Source organism: Dasypus novemcinctus, chromosome 4 (assembly GCF_030445035.2).
Source record: "Dasypus novemcinctus isolate mDasNov1 chromosome 4, mDasNov1.1.hap2, whole genome shotgun sequence".
Taxonomy (NCBI): domain Eukaryota; kingdom Metazoa; phylum Chordata; class Mammalia; order Cingulata; family Dasypodidae; genus Dasypus; species Dasypus novemcinctus.
Window position 1 is genome coordinate 153,968,538 of NC_080676.1, and position 14,597 is coordinate 153,983,134.

The 14,597-nt window shown below is 42.4% G+C and overlaps 1 protein-coding gene across 1 annotated transcript; it reads right to left on the bottom strand.

The window, feature by feature from the left end:
• Nucleotides 1-8,722: 8,722 nt before the first annotated feature.
• Nucleotides 8,723-12,883, bottom strand: DNAJC28 (DnaJ heat shock protein family (Hsp40) member C28). The gene is made up of 2 exons (XM_004474510.4): nucleotides 12,562-12,883; nucleotides 8,723-11,457 (listed from the first exon to the last, which is right to left on the bottom strand). The coding sequence occupies exon 2, from the start codon at nucleotides 11,424-11,426 to the stop codon at nucleotides 10,272-10,274; it is 1,155 nt and encodes a 384-aa protein (XP_004474567.3). The 5' UTR covers nucleotides 11,427-11,457; nucleotides 12,562-12,883; the 3' UTR covers nucleotides 8,723-10,271.
• Between the last annotated feature and the right edge of the window lie 1,714 nt (nucleotides 12,884-14,597).

Below are 14,597 nucleotides of genomic sequence, written 5' to 3' on the forward strand. Positions count from 1 at the left end.
TGTAGGGATTCTTAACCAGGGGTCCAGGGGGTCCGTAAGCTTGAATTGAAAAAAATCAACTTATGTTTATTTTCTCTGACCTCTAACTGATAATCTAGCATTTCCTTCACTTATGAATGTATGCAATAAATCACAGTAGTACTCATTTCATATCACATTACAGTTGTTGTTGACACTCATCCATACTCCAAAATTATGATAGTTGTTAGACCCAATGCTAGTTGAGTGTCATAAAACTCTCTTCCCCTACATTCTGAGAAGGGGTTGACCCACCAGCTCCACTGCCCTGGCCACAGAACTGCCTTCTTCCTAAGGCTGACTCCCCTTGGGTTGAAGCAGTTGCTTTCCCCTGATTGGACTACCCGTGCACCAGCCCCGAATGTCAGGGAATGCCAGGTAATGATTGGCTTGGGCCTGGTTACATCAACTAATCACTGGGACAAAGGATGGCTCAACTCTATGCAGCCACCAGGGACAATTGCCAGACATTGTATGTCCTCCCATGGCCCACTGGATGGACCGTGGGAGAGTGTGGGCTATGGTGTGGACCACAGGACATGGGGTGCAGTGATGCCCAGAGTGTACTCACCAGATGCAATGGATGTGTCATGATGATGGGGGAGAGTGTTACTGTGGGGGGTGTGGTGGGGTGGGGGCGATGGGGGTGAATGGGGACCTCATATTTTTTGAATGTAATATTTTTTAAAAAATGAATAAATTGAGTAGAATTTGGAAAAAAAAAAAAAAACTCTATGCAGCCAGTCTCAATTCCCTTCTTATAACAACTATTTTAATTATCTTGAAATGGAAGTCTTGGAAAATGTAACCTACCCCTGCACATAATTTTTTTAAAATGTCCTAAGTGTAATATAAGAGAAACAGAAAAGAAAGAATTTATCATTTTAAAAAAATATGCAGTTTAGTATGTAAACAGATACTACGATAAGCGTGATTACCAGCGAGGACATAATGCAGTAGTCAGATGCTTACATCTACTTAAATTGAATAGGTTTAGGTTTTAGGGAAGTAAGAAATCAGAAGGCATTCTAATCAGGAAGTGCTGGAAAATGAAAGTCCTGAGACACAGGGGGAAATGAAAATAAAATCTAATTTCAGAATAAGTGTATGTATATGATAAGAAAAAGTGGGTGATAAAGTCAGTTCAAGTAGATAAGGAGAAAACGAGAAGAAAACTCTTACAAATAAGTCAGGCCTTTTCATGTGTGTCATGTTATGGGAAGTGGATTTGGCTCAACTGATAAGAACATCCGCCTACCACATGGGAGGTCCAGGGTTCAAACCCAGGGCCTCCTGATCCATGTGGTGAGCTGGCCCACGCGCAGTGCTGATGCGTGCAAGGAGTGCCGTGCCATGCAGGGTTGTTCCCTATGTACAGGAACCCCATGTACAAGCAGTGCACCCCTGCAAGGAGAGCCGCCCGTGAAAAAAGCACAGCCTGCCCAGGAGTGGTGCCGTACACACACGGAGAGCTGATGCAGCAAGATGACACAACAAAACGAGAGATAGATTCCCAGTGCCGCTGACAAGAATACAAGCAGACACAGAAGAACATACAGTGAATGGACACAGAGAACAGACAACATGGGGTGGGGGGAAGGAGAGAGAAATTAATAAAAATAAATAAATCTTTTAAAAAAATAATCCTCTATGTTATGACATGGGAAGAGGTGGTGCTGAAATAGCACAAGCACTACCCACTGAGGATATAGTCAGATACCAGTGTTTAAAATGATTGATATGGAGACAACTCCTTCAACTGGGAGCAGAGAACAGAGGATGGGTTAGGAAAAGATGCAGTAATGTAAGAAGTCATAGAGCAGTAATGTGGGAGGCCTCTGGGAATGGCATCAAGAGGAAGAACAAGAGAACTCTTATATTTTTTAGTGTAATATTTTTTGTGTGATGTATATATCTTCAAAAAAATGCCAATTTACAAAAATGATGTGGTGGGGAGTGGGGAGGGAGTTATATGGGAACCTCTTATGCTTTTTTTATGTTTTTTAATGTAACATTCCTTGTGATCTATTAATTTTTTAAAAATTTTTAAAATTAAATTAAATTAAAATTTAAAAAAGGAAGAACAAGAGGTGACTCGGAAATTAATTAATCATTTCGACATGTAATTTTTACAATGTAGATTGACTATCATGAAACTACCAATGCAGAAAATATGAAATATTTTTAAATGTTAACTGGTGAAATTAATGAGATCCCCGAGTTTCATGCATGTCTACTGTATTCGTTATCTACCACTTACCCCAAAACTTACCGACTTAAAATATCAAACATTTATTTATCATCTTGCACAGTTCCTAAGGATCAGGAACCAGGAGCAGCCTGGCTGGGTTGTTCTGGCTTGGGGTCTCTCATGAGGTTGTGGTCAGGGTGTCAGCTGGGGCTGCATAATCTGAACACTTGACCGGGGCTGGAGGATATGCTTCCAATAATGCTCACTCACATGGCTGCTGGCTGGAGACCTGTTCCTTGCCACTGGGCTGCTTCGCAAGGCTACCTCAAGACATGGCAGGTGGCTTCCCCCAGAGTGAGCGATCCAAGAGGCAGTGAGAATAGGAAGCCTCTAATCTCAGACGTGACATGCCATCACTTCTGCTATATTCTTTTGGTCACACTGACCAGCCCTCATATGATGTGGGAAAAGACTATACAAAAACATGAGAACTAAGAAGCGGATGCAGCTCAACTGATAGGGCTGCTGCCTACCATATGAGAGAACACGGGTTTGATCCCTGGGGCCTCCTGGTGAAAAAGAAAGGAGAAAGCATGCCTTCATGGAGAGCCAGTGCCCGCATGGCAAGCCGAATGCCCGCGCAGTGAGCTGAGTGCCCACACAAGTGCCCATGTGGTGAGCCAGTGCCCACGCAAGTGAGTCATGCAGCAAGATGATGACGCAACACAAGAGAGACAAAGGGAGAGTCAAGGAGAAGTGCAGCAGAGACCAGGAACTGAGGTGGCACAATTGACAGGGAACCTCTGTCCACATCAGAGGCCCCCAGGATCGAATCCAGGTGAATCCTACAGGAGAAAGATGAGAAAAGAAAAAGAGAAATAGATACAGAAGATCACACAGTGAATGGACACAGTGGGGGAAAGGGGCGAAACAAAACATGAGAACCAGAAGATGGGAATCAGTGAGGGGCCATCTTGGAGACTGGCTATCACACTCACTAATTTAATAATATTTGGTTCTAAATGAAAGGGAATCTCAAATCTCCTCTGGTACATATTTGCATTTGATGCTACAAATGCAAACTGCAATAAGATTGTAGTATTGGTAACTCAAATACCATAAGCTGATTGCTGGCAGTAATATTTTCCTGGAATGGGGTACAAATCTTGGTAAAACTCTCAATAAAATGAAGTACAATGTTCTCCCAATTTACACAGCATTAGTTGCATGTGTAAAGTCATTAGCATATATTAAAATCATGCAAACATATGCTGTATTTATATGTAAAATATAATTCAGTTCTAGATTTAGATCAGTGCAAGCAGGTTTTTCACCCACAAGATCATCTGGTAGGACATCTGAAAGAATGCTTCACTGCAGCTGACCCTCCTGCACATTGCAGAATCACCTAGAATCACTGCCCCACCTCCTATATGCCTGTAGTCAGGAATGATATTCAAGATATTTAACTAGGGCAGCAAGGACTTACAACCAGCCAGAATGGATGCCAGCCAGCACAGCATAATGGTGCAAATCAGCTAGATATAAGCTCTGCCAGTAGCATCTCTCTAATCAATCTAATCAATCCTCCACAAATTTCCAAAATCTCTTGGGAAAGAGGGCAGTAGCATGTCCACTGAGGACCAATGATTTGCCTTTCAGGAACCCACCCCCACCCCCTGCTACCACCAGCATTTTATGTTACTCATCTCTAAGGTTTACAACAACCCTGAAACTGGATCTGAGTGTATCATTTGACAGATGGGAAAACCGAAGCTCAGGAAGGTCACACTTCTGATGAGGGGCAAGACCTGGATCCGAATTGAGACCTGCCTAGGTCTTCATTCCCTTTCCACTACATCACGTTCATTGGATCATGCTCATTGATATTAGGTACAGTCAGGAAGAAGGGACCTCATGGGAAATCAAGGACAAGAATGACATCCAGGGAAGCAGATTTGGCTCAACGTTTAGAGCATCCACTTACCACATGGGAGGTCCAGGGTTCAAACCCAGGGCCTCCTTGACCCGGGTGGAGCTGGCCCATGTGCAGTGCTGATGTGCGCAAGGAGTGCCGTGCCATGCAGGGGTGTCCCTGTGTAGGAGACCCCCATGTGCAAGGAGTGTGCCCCATAAGGAGAGCCACCCAGCACGAAAGAAAGTGTGACCTGCCCAAGAATGGCACTGCACATACGGAGAGCTGATGCAGCAAGATGATGCTACTAAAAGAGGCACAGATTCCCGGAGCTGCTGACAAGTATACAAGTGGACACAGAAGAACACATTGTAAATGGACACAGAGAGGAGACAATGGGGGCGAGGGGCAGGGAAGGGGAGAGAAATTAAAAAAAAAAAAAAAAGAATGACGTCCAACCATGAAACACACTGACTCCAAAGTGGACCCAGAAGCTTCAGTTTATAGAATTCTTGGACTTTCACTCCAGAGGACTGTCAGTGAGATCTGTTCCTGTTTCTTCTCTGCCAACAGCATAGAGTAGTGTATGGACAAGAACAGGGATCTGGAATCAGCTCTTCCACTTTCTGTCTGTGCCATAGGGTTGTTGTGAGAATTAAATCAGTAAATGCAAGGAAAGGGTTCAATAAGTGTGAGCTATTTTTACCTTCTCAGTACCCCATATTTCTTTTATGCCTCCTTATTTTGCCATCTCTTATTCCTGATTCCAGATAACTTCAGTCTGCATTTGTCCTGACTATGCCTCATGGTCTCTCTTTGTGTAAGCTTGCACTGGTGTATGCACTGCTATTAGTTTCACTGGCAATCTGCTTAGTTCTGATTTCCTTGAATGCATACAAAATATCACACAGGCTTAACAAAGAATGGTGTAGAGTTATATATGCTGATTCAGAAAGGACCTGAAGGTATTTTAATACATAGGTGAAGGAAAAGGTATAGAAGCGTGTGTATAGTCTGCTCACATTTGTGTTTGTGTTTTTGAGAGGTGATGTGAGTTTGTGTGTATGTGTATTGTCTTAGTTTGCCAGGGCTACTGTAACAAAGTACCGTATACTGGCTGGCTCAAACAACAGGGATTTATTGTCTCCAGTTTTGGAGACTAGAAATCCAAAATCATGCTTTCTCTAAAGCTCATAGCATTCTACTGGTGGCTTGCCAGCAAGGTACAGCTCAATCTCTTCCTCCGTCACATGGCCATGTGTCTGCTTCCATCTTCTACTGACTCTACATCCAAATTTTCCCTGCTTGTAAGGATGCTAAGCATATGGGATTCAGGCCAACCCTGATCCACTTGGGCCTCACCTCATCTCTGAAGATGCTGTGGACAAATGAGTTTACCTCCACAGGAACAGGTGCTGGGACTTGAATATGTCTTTGTGGGGAACATGATTCAATCCATAATATATAAATAATTTTTGGCACAATATACAAATCACCTGCTGAGTTTTAAAATAGTAAATTTTGCATGTATAAAGACCACATTCTCCTGTCATTTCTGCAAGATATACATTTGCCTGTATCTAGCTTTTCTCCATATTGTGGATTTGAGCTTATAAAATGCCACCCCACTTAGTATAGTAGCTATTTGTTATACTATCATAGCAGATGGGCCAGGAAATACTGACAAAGGTTTCTGGTGTTTTTTTGCCCAAAGTTTGTATGTAATGACCAATTTTTGTTATGCATGGAAAAAAAAAAAATCTAAACTTAAATTCTTAAAACATTTGCAGTCATTTTATGCTTAACATGATTTAAAGCAATTACCTTATTTCTTATCTTCCAAAGAATATTTCTTGCCTATGAAAAGCCAGCAATCAACATACCAAATTTTGGAGTAGTCCCCCTGGGGGCTGGATTAAGCAGCAAAGGGATTTCTTAGCCGACACTTCTTTGGAAGAACTGGAGAAAGTGACTGAGGGCTCTTTCCAGGAACAATGCCTAAATCCACCCTGGAGAACAGGCCTGAGGAATAAAATGCCACCTCCACTGCAGCCAACATTATATACTCCATGCCGTCCAGGAACTTGACTGCCACTGCCACTGATGCTACTGCTGTGCCAGGAAGTGGCAGCCACCACCTTCCTACACGGGCAAAGAGAGGCCTCCATAGGGAGCCAATGCATTTCCTCCTGTGCCTTGTTCTGAACCCTCGTTCTTTACCATAGACCAGTCTTGCTGGCAGAGCCTGGGGTCATGTACCCATTCCTGAGGTGCAAAGGAGGAAGGAACTGGCAGATCTGACTTCTGTGCTGGGGAAGCCAGAGCTAAACATTGGGATTTCCTTAAATATGGGCCATCTGAAAGACGAAAGGCAGCCAAAATGCAACAGATGTCTGCTACACCACATAAACAAAGCTCATTGAGAATTTGGGCCAGCTGGGGAGATCATGATGTAAACTTGTCTGGATGAAAAATTGAGAGGATGAGGCCAAGGAACTACGTTCACCCACAGAGGTGAGACCTCACCGAGGGCAGGGACCCAACCAAAAATGTCAAAGCAGAGCCATCGCTGGATCATACACTGCTCATTGGGAGGTCCTTGGGCCCAGATGTCTTCTCTACCTCTGGATGCCAGGTTGGACCTCCCCCCATAATTGTGAGTGGGCCTCTCTTGTATCAAGGGTAGGCTTATTGGGTTTATTCCAATGTTGAGACCTTTGGGTACAGTCTCTTAAGGGGAGATGAGGGACCTTGGCACACACTGGTCATCTGGGGAAGAAGTGGGCCCTTGCTAAGGGACCTTTGCAGTGGAATCCCTGACTCCCTCAGCCTTCCTTTCCTGGGTCTGGATTTGGAGGAGTGGGGGTATGCTGTGGTTACTGGAGGGCTCTCTCGGGGGTGGGAGACTGGTGAGCTCTTCTGGGCACAGAAGGCAGGGACCTCAGATCACAGGCCAACTGGAGACAGGCACGAGCCAAGTTATCCCATCCTCAGGATATCCCTTCGGAGGATAAGTTGTATTTGGATGTTCCAGTCTGGTCTCAGCTGCGCAAGGGGGATTTTGATATTTGTAGGCCTGCCCTTAAGCCAAGGAAGAGGAAGGCCAGTGTCCCTGCCTGAGCCAGGGAGGTGGTGGCAGCAGTAATACTAGGCAAAGCGACTGCCCAAGGGCTACATTTGGAGCTGAGGGTCCACTTGCCCACCTCACTCACTGACCGCAGAGAATCCAGATGAGGAATGTTGAACTCCCTTTCAGGAATTCAATTAACATACGGTGAGTGAAGGAGCACCGTCAAACAGGAAAGGCAGTACCCCTAGGAACCTGCAAACAAGCACGAGCCGGTGTCCCTGGTGAGGTGCCAGGAATGTACCAAAACGTGGCCAAGGCCCCGTGATGGGGAACAGATCAGTATGTCAGGAAATAGTAGGGCCCTGACTGCAGAGGCCAGGTAAAGAGAGGCTTCCGTGCCTGAGGGGTACCTACCCCCAAAAGCAGGGTTATGTCCTGGGGGTATAATGAGGAAGAACTCAAAGAGTAATGCAGCTGTTCCCCCAAGGAACTTGAACTTTTGTCCTGAGGTCCCAGAGAAGATATCGAGGTCCAGATTCAGGCACCCAGGACGAGCGCAAAACCCGATTCCCGTGGCTGGGGTGAGAGGCTACATTACTTACCCAAGGCATGGTCCTACAGTTTAAGGAATGGGGTGAAGAGAAAGGAGAAGTACCTATTCGTGAGTTCAGAAACCAAAGTAAATTACCACTGCACTTGAAAAAGCTCACGAAAACCAGCTTGGGAGGTGAAGAACTAATAGAAAATGGTCCACATTGCTCATAAGAGAACTATATGGAAGTCAATTTCCAATTGAACAATCTCTGACACACTGGCTGTAGCAGTTTCATATTATTGATGAATTCCAAAAAGAAATATTGGATTATATTTGTAAACTGATCTCTTCCTCTGGGCATATTAGATTATATTGGATTCATAGGTTTCCTTGATTAAGTAATCATGTAAACCTCTTGTGCCAGTAGGGCTCTGAGTGGTGGGGACTCCCAGATAAAAGGCATGGCAAAGGACAGAGTTGGGGGCTTTTAATGTTGGAGTTTTGATGTTGGAGTTTGATGCTGAAGCTGGAGCCCCTGGGAGAGAGAAAGAGCCATTCACCTGATAGTCTACAGCTGACCTTATGGAGAAAACAGAGGAGCTGAGCCTGAACCCTCATGGACATTGGCGGTCATCTTGCTCCAACATGTGAAAATGGACTTTGGTAAGGAAGTAACTTAGGTTTTATGGCCTGGTATCTATAAGCGCCTATCCCAAATAAATACCCTTTTTAAAAACCAACCAATTTTTGGTATTTTGCATCAGCACCCCTTTGGCTGACTAACACATTGTCCAAAATAATTTCTCTGGCCTAGAATTTGTTTACTTAAATAAGAAAATCTTGACCTATGTGAATGTCCCTTGTGTTAACAAGACTCTACTTCAAAGTCAGTTTTGATTATCACCAGTCACAAAAATAAAAAACATTTAGGTGGTGAGCCAAAAATATGGGTATTGTTACTAATAGTTGTTTAAACAACAATGGACCACTGCATAATCATTAAAATAACTTTATTAATACCTACAACACTTACAAAGTGCCCTGTGCTGAAATGAAGAATTTACTGGAATTTTCTGGTACCTTTTCCATACCATGATCCACTATTGAAAAAGATTTCACTCACATATGTTGCTGCAATGCAATTAGGTATCCGACATCGAATTCCCATTTTCTTAACACGATTCACAGAATCACAGTCTTCTAAAAAGTTTCAGAACTATAACTCTTATTATAAAGCTATATTTCATGCAGTTGAAAATTTTGTTTAGAGTATTACAATTATTGTAGAAGGCTGGTGATAACTCACTTAATAAAATATGTTATAACAATTAATACCCCACCATCTAAGCAGAAAGGCCTGATATTTCCTTTTGAAGATGCACCTTTATTTGTTGTTTAAATTCTCACACATTTTAAAATATCTTGTTCTCCCAAAGTCAGAATAGCAGGTGCCACACTTTTATCTATAACACAGTGCTCTAGATCAAATGTGGAAGCAAATCTGTTGTTCTTTCAATCCTTCTGATTGCCCAATTCTTATGCCAAAAGTGTTGCCTAGAACCCCAAAATACAAATTTTCTGGAAGTGGATGAGATATAACCATGGCATGAATGTACATCTCTTGTTATTTGCCAAGAATGTAAATTGGCACAAAATTAAGACATCTTGTCTCTGTTTACTAAAGGTTCTTAAGATAGGAAATTAAGTCCCTAAAACAGGATATAAGAAATTTCAAATGGCTGAGAAAGCCTCAAGGGAAACTGATAGGGAGGCTTAAGATAAAATTACAGAAACTGTGGACACTGGAATCTATTTCTAGAATGGAAAAATCAACTGGCTTGGCTGGTCCATTCCTGGCAAAATTCAACTGGCTTGGCTGCAGTCAATGAATCACAGGCGAGACAGGAAGTAGAACCATTCTGCTGTTTTCATTCAGTACCCACAGAAGGCCTTTACAAAAAGAAGAGTGCTGTAATTACACTGGACTAATTTCCTGTCTTAACATTTCTACCCACATCGAGGGTGCCCCAGATGTTTTAGCACAGTTCTAAGCTTTAATAACCTCGAAAGCACAAATGTTGCAAATTTACAAAAGACATCATTTGAAAGGTTAGTTGTTTAAATTTCATTCTACTTTAGTGTTGGTGACATTTCAACAATACATTTTTAGTTTAGTTTAAGTACCTATGTTTGAAGATAGCAGACAGTAACCGTTTTTAAGGAATTAGAGCTTAAAACTGCACTGAGACGTTTGGGGGGATCTTGTGTACTTCTCAGGCCTGACTACCTGTCCTAGCTTGCTTCACCTGATGACTAAGACTTAACCTGTGAAATGGATTAAACTGTTTTCTTTAAAAGTCATTTCTATTTGCTTCTTCCTACATCATCAGAGCCATCACTGGGGATGTATTTAGTATGGTGAAAAGCATGGGAGACTGTTCTTAAATTCTTGTGTTATAGCAATAAATCTCATCCTCTATGTCTGATGTCAGTGCAACTGAAAATGATTTGGGGCAGTTTCGTGATTATGAACTTAAAATGGTTATATTTTAACAAATCTCCACAGATTCTTCAATTTCAAGAAACCTGTCTTGATTTCAGGCATTTCCTCCCCTTCTGCATGATCAGTACTATTTGGATTTTTATCTGTGACTTCTTTTGTTTTCACAAGGGTCTCGTATATTTTCTGGGCTCTGACAATTTCTTTCTGCGCATCAAAATGGACTTTTTGCCTGGTCAGGAGAGGAACAATTAAGTTAAAATCATTAATTCGCTTGTTTAGCTTTTTGATGTTTTCCTGAAACTGCTCACAGACTTGGTTCCACTGCTTCTGTTCAGCTGGGGTCATTGGATTCCCAAGTTTTTTTCTCGACACTAAAATTTCCTCTCTCAGTTGTTCAAGAGTCTCCTTGATTTCCTTTTGCATTAGGATCCATTCTGGTTGGTAGCCATTATCTATCAATATCCTGTTCAGGTTGTGAGTCATGGGATCAATATATGAACAACCAGAAAATTTTTTTAGAGGTTTTCCTTTCCCACTGAGGTTGTCAAAGTCTCCCTTTGCCATTGATTCCTGAATAAGATCCTCCACTAACCGCTCCATAGCTTGAGTTATCTTTTGGTTTTTGCTCTGTCTCACATCTTTAGCAATGAGGCTATTAGCAAAATACTGGCTTTGTAGTTTCTGTTTTTGATATTCCATCACCTGCTCAGTCGCACGGTCTGCTCTAAATTGCTTATATTGCTTCTCTCGTTGACTCGGAGGCCCAAAGCCAATACCTTCAAAACTTAAATAATGCCGATGTTGGGGTGTTTTATATTTGAATTTTTCTTCTTCTTCCTCTTCAACTTTATTCTGTCTGGCACTTGTTTCTTCTATCACATGGGAAAGCACCATCCTATAAGCTTCTTCAATTCTTATAAATGTTGTAGAATCAGCTGTACTAGAGCCACTATCTGGATGGTATTGCTTTGCCAGATAACGAAAAGATTCTCTGACATCATCTGCAGAGCATCCTTCATGGAGATTCAGCAGCCTGTAATATTCTGTGATCTTCTTTTTGGATTTATGAGTTGACATCATTCTACTCCTAATGACACCAAGGCATGGAAGCATTTTCATTCGGTTAGGAATCACTGAAACATTTATCAGATGAGATCTTAAGATTTGAGCCATCATCAGGTACAGTGTGTTCATTATTACACCCAGAATTTTTCCTAGCAATGATCTATAAAGCAACAACAAATATAGGTTGAACAAAGCAGTATTATCACTTAATTTCATAATCTCAGCAATAAGGAAAATAGGGTATGAAATTACAAATACAGTAAAAGGCAATTCTTTCTAATGCTTCTGCCAAAATTCTTATAGCTATTTCAGTGATTTTAGCAGAGAAATGGAAGTTGGTGATGTATAGCCAGCATTAATACATTGTGATATAATCTGAATTCTACTCTCATTAACTACAGAATTTTAGAACTGGAAAATTCTTAGAGATGACCCAATCCAATCTTCACATTTATTAATGCAAAGATGTAGGTCCAGAGGGTTAAGCAACATAAGCAGGTCACTTAGGAAAATAATTAGAATTAGGGCATTCTTTTCTGAATTATAAGCAGATTATAAACTTCATCAGCACCACTGTTTCTTTAGTTAATGTATCATGATCTTCTCAAGGAGTCTTCCCACGAGAAGAGTTACACATATGAAACAAAGTACATTAGAAAGCATGACCCTAAAAATAACAGAATCACTTCTTTTTTAAGGAGCTACTGGGGATTGAACCTGGGACTCTGTACATGTGAAGTAGGCCCTCAACCACTGAGCATCAACCGCTCCCAAAATATGTGGTCATCAATTGTAACAAATGTACCACACTAATTAAGGATGTTGTCAATGTGGGAAAGTGTGGGAGGGGGAGGGAGTGGGGCATATGGGAATCCCTTGTATTTTTTTAATGCAACAGTTATGTAATCTGAAGCTTCTTTAAAAATAAAAAAATAATTTAAAAATAAAAAATAATAGAATTAAGTGTCCAGAAGACTTGAAGCTTTATACCTCGTTCAGAGGAGTTTGAGCCCTGCCAAAATATTAGCTGTTATTTTAAAAACACATGCCCTAGTAGAAGAAACATTTAGACACAGTGAGTGGCAATTAAGTGCTGGAAGCAGTTTCACTGGAAGTGGGATTTTGATATATAAACCCTAAAACTGGGTTCCTGGAGAAGCCCAGTTTTCTGGAAAATTGGGGTCAACTGCTTTACAGTTGGCTGGGTGGTGCTTTGGTTGGGGGTGGTCAGTCCCGCCCAGGAAACGCCCCACCCCCTACTCACCTTCACAGTCCCGGGGAAGGGGCTCGGTGGTTCCCTTGCCTAAGCGGCACCTTTGAGCATGCGTGCTCCAGGCCTCTTCACTCCCCAGGCGTCTCCGCCTCAGCCGCAGACTTGGTTCTGAGCTGGACTAGACCATCTAGCACTTTATCTTGAGGGGTTCTGAAGGGGTAGGAGGGCAGCATCGAACTTGGTAGGAACAAGTTTCCTGCCTTATCAATGAGACCAAAATTTTCCCTTAAAATAAACTCTACTCTGGAGACCAGAGGCAGGTACCTCTGGAGGCTCTGACCCCCGTGAGCGGCCCGCTCCGCCTCTGCCCCCACCCCAAGCGGCAGGTGGTTTGGCCGAGTGGGATTCTGGGGGATGTAGTGCTTCGCGAAGCGCGCCAGGCGCCTTTAAGTTGTAACTCCCGGGCGGGAACAGAGGTGAAGAGAGATTTTTGGAGAGTGCGGCGGGGATAGGTTTGGGACGCTTGAGCTCTGCGGTTCGGAGGGCGACGGCCGTCGGCAAACGTGCTTTGGGGAGGTGAGGACTAGGTCGCTTCCGTGCTGGGAACTGAAAGCCTCTTCCGGGCTTGCCGGCGGGAGGACCTGCGCAGCATTTGTTTGTTCTATCACGTGGGAAAGCACCTTCCTGAAAGCTGGAGGTCACCAAACTCCGGCCGACCGGGGCTGGAAAGTGGGCGTTTATTAACTCAGCAATTACTGAATCGTGCCTGGTCAGAGAACAAACCCAAGATAGGGGTTTCCTGGCCGCCATGGGAATCTAGATTTCCTGGGTGTCCGTTTTAATGTTCACCCCGCCCTGTACGAGGAGTTGGTTTAAAAAAAAAAAAGGGGGCGGGGAGAGAAAAAGTTAGAGGGTTAGGAAGTCAGACCTGGGTTGAAAATTCAGTTTTTCCCACTTGCTGGGTACCTTAGTCAAATTACTTCTGTTTATCTGTAAAGTGAGGGTGCCAATAAGTAGTAAACGTGTATTCAGCACTTACTGTTTGCCCAGGTACTGGCTACGTGCGTGATATATATTTTCAATAGCCATATGAGATAAGTGCTTTTGTTTTCCCCACTTTACAAATGAAGTAATAATTGCATATAACTCACTGCGTATTTGTGAGTTACACTTGGCACTGCCTCGGGCAGAGCCCTGAGATGTTTTTGTTCCAACTTTGTCTCCTAAATGGAGCCTTTCTCAATTTCTAAGTTATAGAATATTTTAAATATAATCATTTATTACCTTCTCTGCAGGTGCACAGAAAGGATATAAAGAGGGCTTTGGTTATAAGGAAACAATAAACATAAGATAACTCTTGTGCTGTTAAAGAAAATAGTGTTTCTGTAAGCGTTAACTTGTAGTCAACATGTTAAACACAGCATCCTTTAAAAGAAAACAAAACACTCATTTGAATAGCAATTGGCATTTTGCAAAGCACTCGAAACAAATCTCATTCTGATGTTTGCATTTTATAAGTTATCAAACTTTTGTTCCTAGTAAAACGACTTGGTTCGTTGGTAAATATTAATATTAGAGCTAGGATTCTCTCTAAAACCATTTCTGTTTTTAGAATACCAATTCTGTAGTAAGACTGTACATGTCGGTAAATTGGAATCAATTAAGTTCTGCATAAGGAACCCTTTCACCTGCAGAGTGAAACCAGCTAACACTGATTTGGGCAAAAAATGTAGACGTAGGCAGTTGCCGGTATTAGTTAAGCTGCCAAGAGTTGCCAGAGGGAGTACATGTAATTCAAGTGGTTGAGTGTCTGCTTCCCATATACGAGGTCCTGGGTGCAATCGGTCCTGGGTGCAATCGCCAGTACCTCTTAAAAAAAAAAACAACACAATGTACTTTACTATTCTCTGTCCACAGTACTGTTATAAATTCAGATTCAACATGGATACAATATGATCTAATCTACAGTTCCATATTCCAGTTTTCCAGTGTCACCATTGGTCCTAATAATGTCCTTCAGAGAAACCCAGGGACTTTTAAAATATATATATATTTTAATTAACCCATAAATAGATCAAATGAGAGAT

Bases quoted from the DNA above. Each gene is read 5' to 3' on its own strand.
- DNAJC28 (XM_004474510.4), bottom strand. From the start codon at position 11,426: ATGAACACACTGTACCTGATGATGGCTCAAATCTTAAGATCTCATCTG.